At 38.8% G+C, this 12,010-nt stretch overlaps 3 protein-coding genes across 6 annotated transcripts; 1 reads left to right on the top strand and 2 right to left on the bottom strand.

Moving 5' to 3' along the window:
• Positions 1–396: 396 nt before the first annotated feature.
• Positions 397–4,632, top strand: LOC131020853 (calcium-dependent protein kinase 26). 3 transcript variants are annotated; one of them, XM_057949898.1, is made up of 9 exons: positions 397–552; positions 835–1,648; positions 1,780–1,923; positions 2,000–2,152; positions 2,584–2,699; positions 2,899–3,066; positions 3,227–3,451; positions 3,814–3,959; positions 4,348–4,632. In XM_057949898.1, the coding sequence occupies exons 2-8, from the start codon at positions 916–918 to the stop codon at positions 3,946–3,948; spliced, it is 1,674 nt and encodes a 557-aa protein (XP_057805881.1). In that variant the 5' UTR covers positions 397–552; positions 835–915; the 3' UTR covers positions 3,949–3,959; positions 4,348–4,632. The 3 variants fall into 3 exon arrangements, with proteins under 3 accessions (XP_057805881.1, XP_057805879.1, XP_057805880.1); XM_057949896.1 differs by having other exon boundaries at positions 4,262–4,632; XM_057949897.1 differs by having other exon boundaries at positions 445–607; positions 4,262–4,632.
• A 52-nt stretch (positions 4,633–4,684) lies between these two features.
• LOC131020854 (uncharacterized) lies at positions 4,685–6,404 on the bottom strand. 2 transcript variants are annotated; one of them, XM_057949900.1, is made up of 4 exons: positions 5,959–6,404; positions 5,247–5,875; positions 4,930–5,136; positions 4,685–4,835 (listed from the first exon to the last, which is right to left on the bottom strand). In XM_057949900.1, the coding sequence occupies exons 1-4, from the start codon at positions 6,206–6,208 to the stop codon at positions 4,797–4,799; spliced, it is 1,125 nt and encodes a 374-aa protein (XP_057805883.1). In that variant the 5' UTR covers positions 6,209–6,404; the 3' UTR covers positions 4,685–4,796. The 2 variants fall into 2 exon arrangements, with proteins under 2 accessions (XP_057805883.1, XP_057805882.1); XM_057949899.1 differs by having other exon boundaries at positions 4,685–5,136.
• A 2,128-nt stretch (positions 6,405–8,532) lies between these two features.
• Positions 8,533–9,641, bottom strand: LOC131020856 (uncharacterized). Its single transcript, XM_057949902.1, has one exon. The coding sequence runs from the start codon at positions 9,353–9,355 to the stop codon at positions 8,876–8,878; it is 480 nt and encodes a 159-aa protein (XP_057805885.1). The 5' UTR covers positions 9,356–9,641; the 3' UTR covers positions 8,533–8,875.
• Positions 9,642–12,010: the final 2,369 nt, after the last annotated feature.

Genomic DNA, 12,010 nt, shown 5'->3' with positions numbered 1-12,010 from the left:
ATATTTCATGCTTATTAAAAGTAATAATTATTATAAACAAATGTAATAATTTAGGATTCAGGATTTCGGGTCTGGGCGCGGGTCGGGGCGGACCCGTCGCACTGGAGTGCGATCGCCGCATGCAAGACCGGCCCTAGCATTAAACAATGAAAATCTATATCATAAGATTTGTATCTCAAACTTTAGCTCCCAACTAATACAATATATAAATTTCAGCAGTCCAATAAATAAAGGTATTCTACTTCCCAATATGAGATCGTTTTCCTCAAACCGCAATTTCCCAATCTCCAACGAACATAACACACAGTGAAGGTGAGAGAATGTATCTATCATGTATGTATACATCAGTTTACGTATTAAACGCGCAGCGGTCGGACCCACATATATATACGTATATATACGAATACCTTTGACTCAGTCCCCTTCTTTTTACATTTTTTTCCGGTAATGCTCGAAGATTATCTCAAGATCCCCGTTTTCCCCTTCTCCTCTACAAAGACTCTTCCTTTTCCTCTCTATTAATCCATCTCTGCATATGCTTATATGATCTGTGTACGTATCCTTCTATTCCTATTTCCTCCTATTTCATGTCATCGATTCCTTGTTGGTGAACTCTCCTTTTCCATTTCTTCAATGATGTATTTAATGCTTATTTATTGTTTCGAGTTTGAATGATTTGATCTCTATCGCCATTTCTATTTCACGGTGCTTTTATTGCGATCGCGTGAAATGCTTGATCGTTTCGTGTTAATTTTGAATTGAGTCTCTGCCGTTGTGTTTGTGATTGCCAAATATGGGGCTAATGCGGTATCGTATTTCATTCCTAATTTCCAGAAAAAAGGGGATTGACGCGGAGAATAATTGGATGGTGGAAAGGGCTGGAGAGGAAGTGAGGAACGAGAGCGAGGTTGTTTGATGGGCAATACATGCCGTGGATCATTGGGAGGCAAACCTTTTGAGGGGTACACGGAGCCCGAAGAGCAGCTGAATTCGAAGCGCACGGCGTCTTCCGCCCCCTCCCGGAGCAACTCCCCCACCGAGAAAGACACCCAGCCAAGCCAGAAAAAGGAGCCGAGTTTGCCACCTCTAATCAGTCCCAGCAAAGAGAGCATCATGACCCGCGGCATGGCTAACCAGACCTACTTTGTTATGGGCCACAAGACTGCTAACATCCGAGATCTTTACGTGCTCGGCCATAAATTAGGGCAGGGCCAGTTTGGGACTACTTATTTGTGCACTGAGATCGCCACAAGCTTCCAATTTGCTTGTAAATCCATATCGAAGAGGAAGTTGATCTCCAAGGAGGACGTTGAGGATGTTAGGAGGGAGATTCAGATAATGCACCATCTGGCTGGCCACAAGAATATAGTCACCATTAAGGGAGCGTACGAGGACCCTCTGTATGTCCACATTGTCATGGAGCTTTGTAATGGAGGTGAATTGTTCGACCGGATTATACAGAGGGGGCACTACAGCGAGCAGAAGGCAGCTGAGCTGACTAAGATCATTGTAGGAGTTGTTGAGGCTTGCCATTCGCTTGGAGTTATGCATAGAGATCTTAAACCGGAGAACTTCTTGTTGGTTAACAAGGACGATGATTTCTCTCTTAAGGCTATTGATTTTGGACTCTCTGTTTTCTTCAAGCCAGGTACTACCAAGTGATTGCTTCTAATAGGGGATCACTCTTCTGCAGCTTTTTGTGTGTTGCTAACAGTTTTGGATGGCGAAACGGCCTGTTTTGGGTGTTTGTTTAACTTAATGAGTCATTTGGTTCTTCAGGGCAGATTTTCACTGATGTAGTCGGAAGCCCGTATTATGTTGCACCTGAAGTTCTATTGAAGCATTATGGCCCACAAGCAGATGTATGGACAGCAGGGGTCATACTCTACATATTGCTTAGTGGTGTGCCTCCCTTTTGGGCTGGTAATAAGTTTGTTTACCCCTTAATTTAAAGATTCGTATCCTTGTTCCGAACTGATGATTTGTGTTAATTGTTCAGAAACACAGCAGGGAATATTTGATGCTGTTTTAAAGGGGCACATTGACTTCGATTCCGACCCATGGCCACTGATATCAGAGAGTGCTAAGGATCTTATTCGGAAGATGTTATGCATGCATCCTTCAGACCGTCTGACTGCTCATCAAGTATTAAGTGTGTTTGCTACCTTACTATCTTTCTTTCTTTTTTTTCTCTCTCTCTCTGAGAGAAGCTACCTTACTATCTTTAATATGTTTGGTATATATCTTATTTTCCATTTTGCGCGTCCATAAACAATTGAGAGGGTTTCTCTGATTTATCAGTGCTATAGTAAGATGGTTCTGTTGCACATGATTGTTGTTTGCACTAGAGCCGCATACAAATCAATGAGTTTTTATTAAAATTACATTAGCCTTGGCCATGCTTTGCTTGAGGAATCATAGAATAGTAATGCTAACTTTGCTTCTCAATCTCTGACTATGCTGGTAGATACAACTGAGATAGTGATTTTATGTATATTCTCACAGTCGATTCTATGGATTTTTTACTTGTATATTTTATAATGCTGATCATTGTCTTGATCTTTTTCCAAAAAACAATACCAGGTCATCCTTGGATATCTGAAAATGGTGTTGCTCCTGACAGAGCCCTGGATCCAGCTGTACTTTCTCGCCTTAAACAATTTTCTGCAATGAATAGGTTGAAGAAAATGGCTTTGAGGGTATGTAACAGGCACCATCTAATTTTTATAGCATTTTGCTTCAAAGGTTATCTTGAGTTTCGAGTCTTGAGTTTAAGGCATCTTCCAAACAATTAGTCTATCTAACAATCATACATAAACATATTTCTTACTAGCTGCAGAGGCATGATATCACCAGATTTAGGAAATAAAATTAAGTGGGACTTTACTCTTCCTCCAGGTAATAGCTGAGAGCTTATCAGAAGAGGAGATAGCTGGCTTAAGAGAGATGTTTACAGCCATGGACACTGACAACAGTGGAGCAATCACATTTGATGAACTCAAAGCTGGTTTGAGAAAATATGGTTCCACCCTAAAGGATACAGAAATTCGTGATCTTATGGATGCGGTATGAGTCTTGTCAATAAGTTTTCATGAGATGCTTGCTATATTGTATCTGCAATTTAGCTTCATCTCAACATTTACCACTCAATGCCCACCACCACTTATCAGATAGAATTCTTGCTGTTGTTTCTGTGGGTTTGGTAACTGAGATTTATTGACAACAGGCTGATGTAGACAACAGTGGGACCATTGACTATGGAGAATTTATAGCAGCGACAATTCACTTGAATAAGCTTGAGCGTGAGGAACATCTTTTGGCAGCATTTCGATACTTTGACAAAGATGGAAGTGGCTATATTACATTTGATGAACTTCAGCAAGCTTGCGTAGAACAAAACATGACAGACAACTTCATTGAAGATATCATCAAAGAAGTTGATCAAGATAATGTAAGTCATTCTGCTTTGTTGAGTGGTGCAGGTTTTCTGGTCACATTCAACTTTAGTTAGTGCAATAATTCATTTATTAACTTGGATATACTTCCTTGATTCTTATTATGAAGAAAATTCCTAGTTCCGAACGACACAAACAAGCTATTGGAGGTTTTTGCACAAACTTTGATTGACAATTACAATAACTCCACATATTTCAGTAGATAACTCCATAATTTATTCAAACTTGATAAATGTTCTTAGGTTCATTACCTAGTCACAAAACAGAGAAAAAGTAGATCTTCTTGGCCCTTGATCTGTTGTTAGATGGGAAAGATATGGATATTATTAGGTTAACCTTCTCCGGAACATGATTTCAGGATGGAAGAATTGATTATGGGGAATTCGTTGCTATGATGACAAAGGGTAACGCTGGCATTGGAAGGCGAACAATGCGAAACAGCTTGAACATAAGCATGAGAGATGCTCCGGGAGCCCTTAGCTTTTCAATTTAAACACACAAGAGGTATTTAACAGTTTATTCTTTTCATTTCTAGATTTATCACAACTGGTGAAGCTCTTTGAATTGCACAGAGAAATCCTCTTGAACTATAGGAACATTTGGTGCATTGCATACAATAGCTGAATGCATATAGAAAAAAAATCAAAGTCAGTTGATAAATATGCCAATCTTTTGGGAGACACATTGGTTTCTCACTGTTCCATATTTTTCACAAACATTTGGCTGACAATTGATATTTACCAGAATGTTCAAAAGAAAAATTCATCATTTCATTTGTTCATTGAATTTGAGACTTTTATCACCAGGTCTAGTGAGACAGCATACCCTAGCTGACCTTCACCCATCAATTCAATCCCAATTGACCTCTTAAAACGTTAGCCGTCTCACACAGGATGATGGCGCGGTGTACAGGAAGAAGAACGTTAGAGGAGGTTCGGCAAATATGCCTTTTAAAGTTATGCGTGTTCCACTCCGACCCTCGTGTTTCTGCGAAACTAGACAGGTTTGTAAACTTCACATGCTATACTGGATATAGGAATGTTGTAATTTAGATAGTGAAATACTGCAGCTGATGATTGCCTCAGAATCTATTTTGTAGTGTTCTATTTTTGTCTTTCTTGTTCGAACCTTTTCAAACGTAGTTCAATGAGATTTCATATGTCCCCTTTGATTTCAATTGTACAAGCATACAATCACAATTTTACAATACAGTATGAAAAAAAAAAAACTATCGTATAATGATAATGTGTATAATCAATCATATAACCGTTGATAAACAAAAATAAATACACAACTAATTTTACAAATACTCAGCTGCTTGCGGTAAGTTGCAGTAATTAATTATATTTGAGTTGCAGTTTCATTAGCTATTGCAATCTCCTGCAAAGAATTGTGTTGAATAGATTAGTATGAGTTATTATTGCAAATTGCAATGAATATATATACAGCAGTAAAACAGGGAAGAAAAATTTACCTTAAGCTCTGCTTCGCTTGAGAAGATGCATTTTGAAGTGATGGCTCGCCCCTCATCCAACAACCATCCGACTTCACAGCAGATTTCGTCGGCGGCGGCGGCGCCGCCTCTCTTCACTGAAGACCATAGTTGTTTGGGGAGTAACACAAGGCCTCTCTCATCTCTGATCGATTTGCTTGCACGTTCATCACCAAGTTGTTGGATCATCTTTTATCAGCAACACAAACGATTAATCCAATTCCAATTCCATCATATATTCAATCAAATCGACATTATATAGAAAAAGCGAAAATAAGGAAGGAGGCTAAGATCGTTACATTGTGAGAGGCGTCAAATCTGGCAACGGCGCCGATGCCTTGCCAAACACCACAAACTCGCGAAGCTTCGAGGCGGTCGGTGGCGGCGAAGGCCGAGTCGCGAATGGCGCATCCGCCGAGCTGATCGCCGTTCCGGAAGGGGCCGTACCATTGCTCCACAAACACCTTGATCCGAGCCAATTTCGGCTCGGATTCCTGCAAATTGAGCACCTGAATCACCCTCACCCTCGACTCTTTGTTAGTAGGATCAATCAGGCAATACTCCAGCTCCACCGATTTGGCTGCGGAATCGATCCTTCGTTCCGCTACGTAGCATCCGGTGGAAGCATACGCGAAGGCGGAGGCATCGGAGATGTTTCTCTCCTCGGAGGTGTAGACGGTGGCGGCGTCGGCTTCGCATCCGACGGTGGGGAGGAGCTTGATGGATCTGTACGTGAGAGAGGGGGAGCTGCCTAGGGTTTCAGCGAGGGTGGGGCACTGCGTTTGCCAGTCAAATACCTTGACCTCCCACTCCCGGTACGCCTCCGGCACCACCGATTCCGGCAGTTCCACCGCCTGCCCCTCCGCCGTGAAATCCGCCCCAAATCCGTCCCATTCTCCCGACACCTTTTCGGCAAATTCCACCCAGCCTTCAATTGATACACAAATACGTGATGATAAACGAATCAATTGTCAATCAAACAAAATAGTAGGAGAAAATCGACTCAATTACTGCTGGTTGTCGAAATCGAAGCGGAATCGAGGTCGTCGGCGGTGGTGGTGGCGGCTTCGGCGGCAGCGGCGGAGACGCAGCTGAGAATTGGAGCAGCAGGCGAGCTATAATTAGAACTATAACGGAATTGCTGCGTGCTATATTTAACAGGAAATTGGAGGGCGGAAGAGGAGCGGAGGGGCGGGTGGCGCTGCGGAGGAGGTGAGAGGATATTGGTGTTGGAGGAGAAGATTGCTGCCGTCATGGCCATGCTATTTTGGTAAATTTCTCCCCCTCCCTCTCCTCTCTCTCTCTCACATGTCCAGATTGTTTTGATTTACCAAAATATGCAAGTGTTGCACATCAATCCTCCGCCGCCGCCGCCACCACCACCACTCGTTGATGATTGGGGACAAAAGCGACAAGCATTATGGAGAGTAGCGGTAATGATTATATGTCCCATGAATATAACCTGCATTTATTTTTTTGACTTATTTTTTTTGTTGGGGGAGTTGGAGAGGGGAGAAGTGGGGTTTGAACCCGGAATTTTACTATTCACACACAGGAAGTTTCACCGCTTGATGTTCTTTTGGGGACTATAACCTACATTTATTCGATAATAGTAAGTTTGAATATTTTAGAAATGTATTTAATATATATATATATATATATATGTATTAAATAAGTTCAAATATTCATCGTATAAGATGAGAACTATTATTTTAAATTTTTAGTGATTCGTGACTATATAGTCTATATTAAATAAATTCATGTTGCAACTTTTGAATTTCATAAATAGCAAAAAAATTATTATTTTTATTCATATTTATTTTACAAACAAGTCCATAATGTTTTATGGGGAATTTATAATTGACTCATTTTATATTATAAATGTGGTTTGTACATACAATATGGAGTAGTATTTTTTTTAATAGTTTTAAAATTATGGATATATATAATGTTAATATTGTACAAGTGTAATGTTGTTGGAGAGTTTACATAAGATTCATGACCATACTTAAATAGGCTCCTAACTTTAAACCTTGGCTTCTAAAATATTGGCCCAAATCTCCTCTAATTCTTGAATACATGTACCCATGTGAGATAATTATTGAGATGATGAAGGAGCTGGATCAATTCTTTAGACAATTGGCCATATTAATGAGATATATATTTTTTTATCTAACCACCCAATTGTTTTATACATATCTGTCCATAAATCCCTATTAAGGATGTAATTCTTCATTTTAGGTACACATAAGTTCAATCCCTATGAAGGGTGCCTCACTAGGAAGCTTGAGAGGTCATTGGTTACAAAATGAGCTGTGTTTTACTTGTGTAAAAAAAACACAAAATGAATTAATTAATTTCCATATCACCCTCAAGTTGGATGACCTGTCATTATTCTCCAAACCTTAGCATTTTAAATATGAGTAGCATATGCTTGTCAATGACTAATACCCAATTCCAATCATGAAAACCATGTGCATTCTTTGTTATTTTTTCTAATTTTTTTTAATTGGAACAAAACATCAATATTTAAACCCTAAATTTCACTGTTTATAGAATAAAGTCTGCACCGATTGAATATCTTCTTAGAGATCATGTGCTTCCTTTGGTATCTTGTCATTTTCTTCCTATTTTCGCTAACTAATGCTTATGCCTTTATGTACACTAAACTCAATTAAATGAATTTACTCTATTTGTCTATTCTTCAATTTTATTAAATAAAAAAAAAACTCATTTCTCTTTCGTGATAATTGAAAAGGAAATATTTTTATCAATTAATCTAAGCTTCGTTATTTTTTATCAGTCTATTCTTCTAATCAATCCCTAGACCCTATTGACTTAATAAGTATCCAATAATTGAGGACAAGCCTAACATGTTGTCCAACATTTAATAACCTTACTTCCACTATGTCTACCAGCTACCTGCATCTATTCTTGAACCCTTGTTATAAATAAAGACCTCTAACCCTAAATATGTGTCGTGTACATGCATGCGTACTTTTTTTTTTTTTTTAAGAAGAATGAGCGGTGGAGTTTGAATCATAAATCTCGTTATTCACACAAACAAGAGTTCGCGCGTGTACACGCGGCATACGTACTTAAAGTTTTTTCCCTTTTTCTTGTTTAAAGAAGAATGAGCGGTGGAGTTTAAATCATAAATCTCGTTATTCACACAAACAAGAGTTCGTGCGTGTACATGCATACGTACTTAAAGTTTTTTTCTTTTTTGAAGAATAATGAGCGGTGGAGTTTAAATCATAAATCCCGTTGTTCACACAAACAAGAGATGACACCATTTGGATGTCAAATTAGGGATAATTAAAGTATGTTCATTATGAATGAACATAACATACTTAACTATTTCATTATTAATAAATGCAAGTATTACATTAACACCTCAGTCGGTGGAGATGTAGAATGGCTCACCGACATTTACAAGTTGAGCTGAGAAAGAAGCTCGGAAAAAACACATGTCACTAATATATGCACACACACACACACACTACACCTACCAGAAATTGTGGTGCTGTCTAATTCAAAAATTGTGATGCTGTCGGCAATTATAAAATAAATAAATAAATAAAATTTTCGAGAATTGTAGGTATTGGAGTAGGGAACATTTTACAATTAAGCGGTCATCTTCAAAATTCAAGGAATTACAAACCCAAGCTACACATAATAAATGAAACGAACTAATTAAAAAGAATATCATACAAATTCATATAATACGCTATATATGAATCACACGCACAATGAGATATTTGATGCCGGCCGATCCCCCTCCGATAACGCGTGATTGAATTTCGATATAGAGAAACAGCAGCAGGAATTGAGCCAGAGCGAGAGCGAGATCGGATTATAGATATAGATATATATATAATAACACCGGCAAATAATGAAAGAACGATTATCGGAGCAGTAGAAGAAATCAGTGGATGAGGGAGGCGGCGGACCTTCCATCGTCGAAGTTCTTCGCGTAGTTGAAGGAATCGTAGCGGAAGGTCTGGGGGAGGCCGACATTGTCGGCGCCGAGCAGCTTGCGGCGGAGCTGGGAGGTGACCTTGTAGAAGACGTGGCGCCAGCTGCCCCTGCTGTGGCTGCCGATGGCGGCGACCTCTTCCTCGTTCATTTCCAGATCGGCGGCGAAGGTAGGTTTTCGGGTGAGGATCCAGCCCCATCCCCACTCCCACCACTTCCTGACGGAGCTGCCGGCGTATTCGCCCATGGCGGATACGGATTTGGAGCGCCGCATCGCCCACGCGGCGGCGGGGGAGGACGACGGCTGGATCTTCAGATTCAGGGAGAGGGAGGAGAGGCGGCGGCGGATCCCGGGGCCCGACGCCTCCCGGGTCCCCGACTGTGAGAGAGGGAGGGATTGCTTCCTCTGCAGCTGGAAAACGGAGCTCATGATGATTGTTTGGATTCAAGCTTCGCGAATTCTGACCTCAATTTTGCTGGAGAAATTTCTTTGAGAGAGAAAGGAGAGGAAGAATTGGGAATGTAATGTTCCAAGCACAGCTGCGTTACAGCCTGTTTTATTCGGGTTTTCAAAGGCTTACAGCCAATACTGATGATGGGTCCTTTTTTTTTTTACACTTTCTATTCTATTCTTTTTTTAAAAAATAAAGATTAAAAATTGGGATGGTAAGACCACAACGTATGTTAATTCTCCCTAAATCGTGGGAAATTTCTTTACTAATACTTTTCTTTCATTATTGGGGAATCTTAGGTTTGTGGCTGCAGTAACTACTTTACTTTCATTTATTAATTAAAAAACTACTATAATTTACGCCATATGTGTCCACATTGTATGAACTTGTTTGCTATGCGTGATATAAGTATAAAAAATATTTATTTTAAATGAAATACATATTATTGAAGTATAATTGTACTCTTTAGAGCGGGCAGACTCATTCGCTAGCTCGAAACAATTTTGGCGATGAATCAGTCGATGTAGGGTGGGGTGACTCGAGAGGCGACTCATATGGATGAGTCAGCTGATTCATAATTTGCACGCGCCTGGCTCGAGTCGATTGATAGCAGCATACGAGTGACTCGTCCCAATTAATTCATATGAATCAAATATAATGAACCAATTTAATACAGTACTTGACTCATAATGAATTTGAAATATAGATGAGTCAAGCAATGACTTAATAAATATGAATGCTCTAAGTCATGCTATTCATGATGCAAAAAAAACATTATTTTAACAAAAAAGATTTGATACATCCAAACAAACAATAAATTACATACGTTTCAAACCATTTTGATAGAAAAAAATTGAGTAAAACATATCAAGTCATGAGATAATTAAAATTTAATTCAATTAATAGTTATTTACTTCTATTAAAACGAGTAATTGAGATAGTACAATTCTCAATAACATTCCCTTGATTGTCATGGGTCGTGACATCCCATCTACTGTAATTATAAGTGAATTTATTTTCTCATTTACTGACATTAGTGCGTTTATTCTAAAAACTACTATCATATTGTTTATAATACATTCTTTTTTTAGAAATATAGATAAAACGATTGAATGTTAGAAAAGTAAAATGTAGAATTAAAAGAGTGAATGTTAGAAAAGTACAATATTAACAAAAACGTTTTTTTGATTTATTTATTTCAGAAAAAGAGCATCGAATTACCCCACTCTTTATTAATCATATACTCAGCAGTTGCCGACAAATCGAAATTTAGGTTGTATATACTGTCGACGAGAAAGCAAAACGTGGCCTCTTGGAACCTTTCTAACTCATCACTTTCTTTCTTTTCCTTCTATTGTTTCTATCAAATGGCTACTCTAATCTCTTTGCTTTTATTTTGCCATTTCAACATTTTATTTTTCTAAAGAGGGGCTGAATTAGAGATGGTGATCGACGATTATAACTCATCATGATGTGGCCAAGCCGGGCACGATTGGGCGCTCGTGCAGACGGTTTTTTTATTAATTAGTACTTCCTTCGTCCAACTTATAATGACATAATAAAAATAAACACGAAGATTAAGAATAAGAGTATCTGCAAAGGGATTCGAGGAGCGGGCTCACACCCCGGCTCGTGCGAGCCCCCTGCCATTGCCACGCCTGGGAGGGGCGAGATTCGCTTGTTTTTGCGCGGCTGGTGCGCGAGGAGAGAGGGGCGAGCGCGTCCCATACACGGCCAAATCAGGAAATGGGCCGGGAAAAAAATCGAGAAAAAATTGGGCAACGACTAAATTGTCGATTTTTTTTACTAGCCGTTGCAAGTCTCAACGACATTCTTCAATTTTTTTTAGTATTATTCTATTTTCATCCTATAAATACACAACTTCTCCACTCGATTTTTGACACAAAAATTATCTTCTTCTTCATATTCTTTATTCTAGTTTTAATTTTCTTTTTTCATTTTATTGTGATAAAGAAAATGGAGGGAGATTGGAGAAATTTTCTTCTTTCATTTTATTGTAATTCAGAGAACCCCACTGTGAGAAAGGGACTAAAAAATGGCGGCGTTCACTTATTTGAGGTATGTAGAATGAGCAGGGACCACATATTATTTTAAATAAGAAATTGTCATTATAAATGGAAAAATTAAAAATGAAAGTGTGTAATTATAAGTGGGATAGAAGGAATATATTTTAAGTTTATATTTTATATATATATTTTTTATTTTTTATATATAAAATTATATATTTATCTATTTAAATTTATTTCTAAATACAAAAATATAATTTTACCTGCTCATTTCTAATATGGGCCGACTTAAACTGGAAGTTATCCTGGGACAGTTCCTGATTCTTCTTCTTTTTGGGTATGGGCCGAGCCTGCAAGTTAATATGGGCCTACCTTATATCCAACGGCCCACCTTATATCCAACGGCCCACATCCTAATGCCACTCAGTTAATTCACTACGCCAAAAAAAAAATGGAGGGATGGTTTTCTTCTTAAAAAAAAGAGAGTGTACTACACAATGAATTGAATCGAATGAATAACGATATATTTATATGATGAATTTGTTGGTAAGAAGAAGGCGCGGTTTGGGTTCGGGAGTGAAAGTGTTGCTTCGTCTGAAACAGAAC

The sequence above is a fragment of the Salvia miltiorrhiza genome, chromosome 4 (genome assembly GCF_028751815.1).
Source record: "Salvia miltiorrhiza cultivar Shanhuang (shh) chromosome 4, IMPLAD_Smil_shh, whole genome shotgun sequence".
In the NCBI taxonomy this organism is placed as follows: domain Eukaryota; kingdom Viridiplantae; phylum Streptophyta; class Magnoliopsida; order Lamiales; family Lamiaceae; genus Salvia; species Salvia miltiorrhiza.
Note: the sequence above shows the minus strand (reverse complement) of the source record. Positions and strands in the feature narration are given on the sequence as shown.

What these genes read in the sequence shown, in the direction of transcription:
- LOC131020854 (XM_057949899.1), bottom strand. Translation starts at nt 6,208, where the DNA reads ATGGCCATGACGGCAGCAATCTTCTCCTCCAACACCAATATCCTCTCA. An exon ending in TTCGATTTCGACAACCAGCA is followed by an intron (nt 5,876 to 5,958) that starts GTAATTGAGTCG and finishes TATCAATTGAAG; the next exon opens with GCTGGGTGGAATTTGCCGAA. An exon ending in GATTTGACGCCTCTCACAAT is followed by an intron (nt 5,137 to 5,246) that starts GTAACGATCTTA and finishes TGCTGATAAAAG; the next exon opens with ATGATCCAACAACTTGGTGA.
- LOC131020856 (XM_057949902.1), bottom strand. Translation starts at nt 9,355, where the DNA reads ATGAGCTCCGTTTTCCAGCTGCAGAGGAAGCAATCCCTCCCTCTCTCA.
- LOC131020853 (XM_057949898.1), top strand. Translation starts at nt 916, where the DNA reads ATGGGCAATACATGCCGTGGATCATTGGGAGGCAAACCTTTTGAGGGG. An exon ending in CTCTGTTTTCTTCAAGCCAG is followed by an intron (nt 1,649 to 1,779) that starts GTACTACCAAGT and finishes TTGGTTCTTCAG; the next exon opens with GGCAGATTTTCACTGATGTA. An exon ending in GACTGCTCATCAAGTATTAA is followed by an intron (nt 2,153 to 2,583) that starts GTGTGTTTGCTA and finishes AAACAATACCAG; the next exon opens with GTCATCCTTGGATATCTGAA.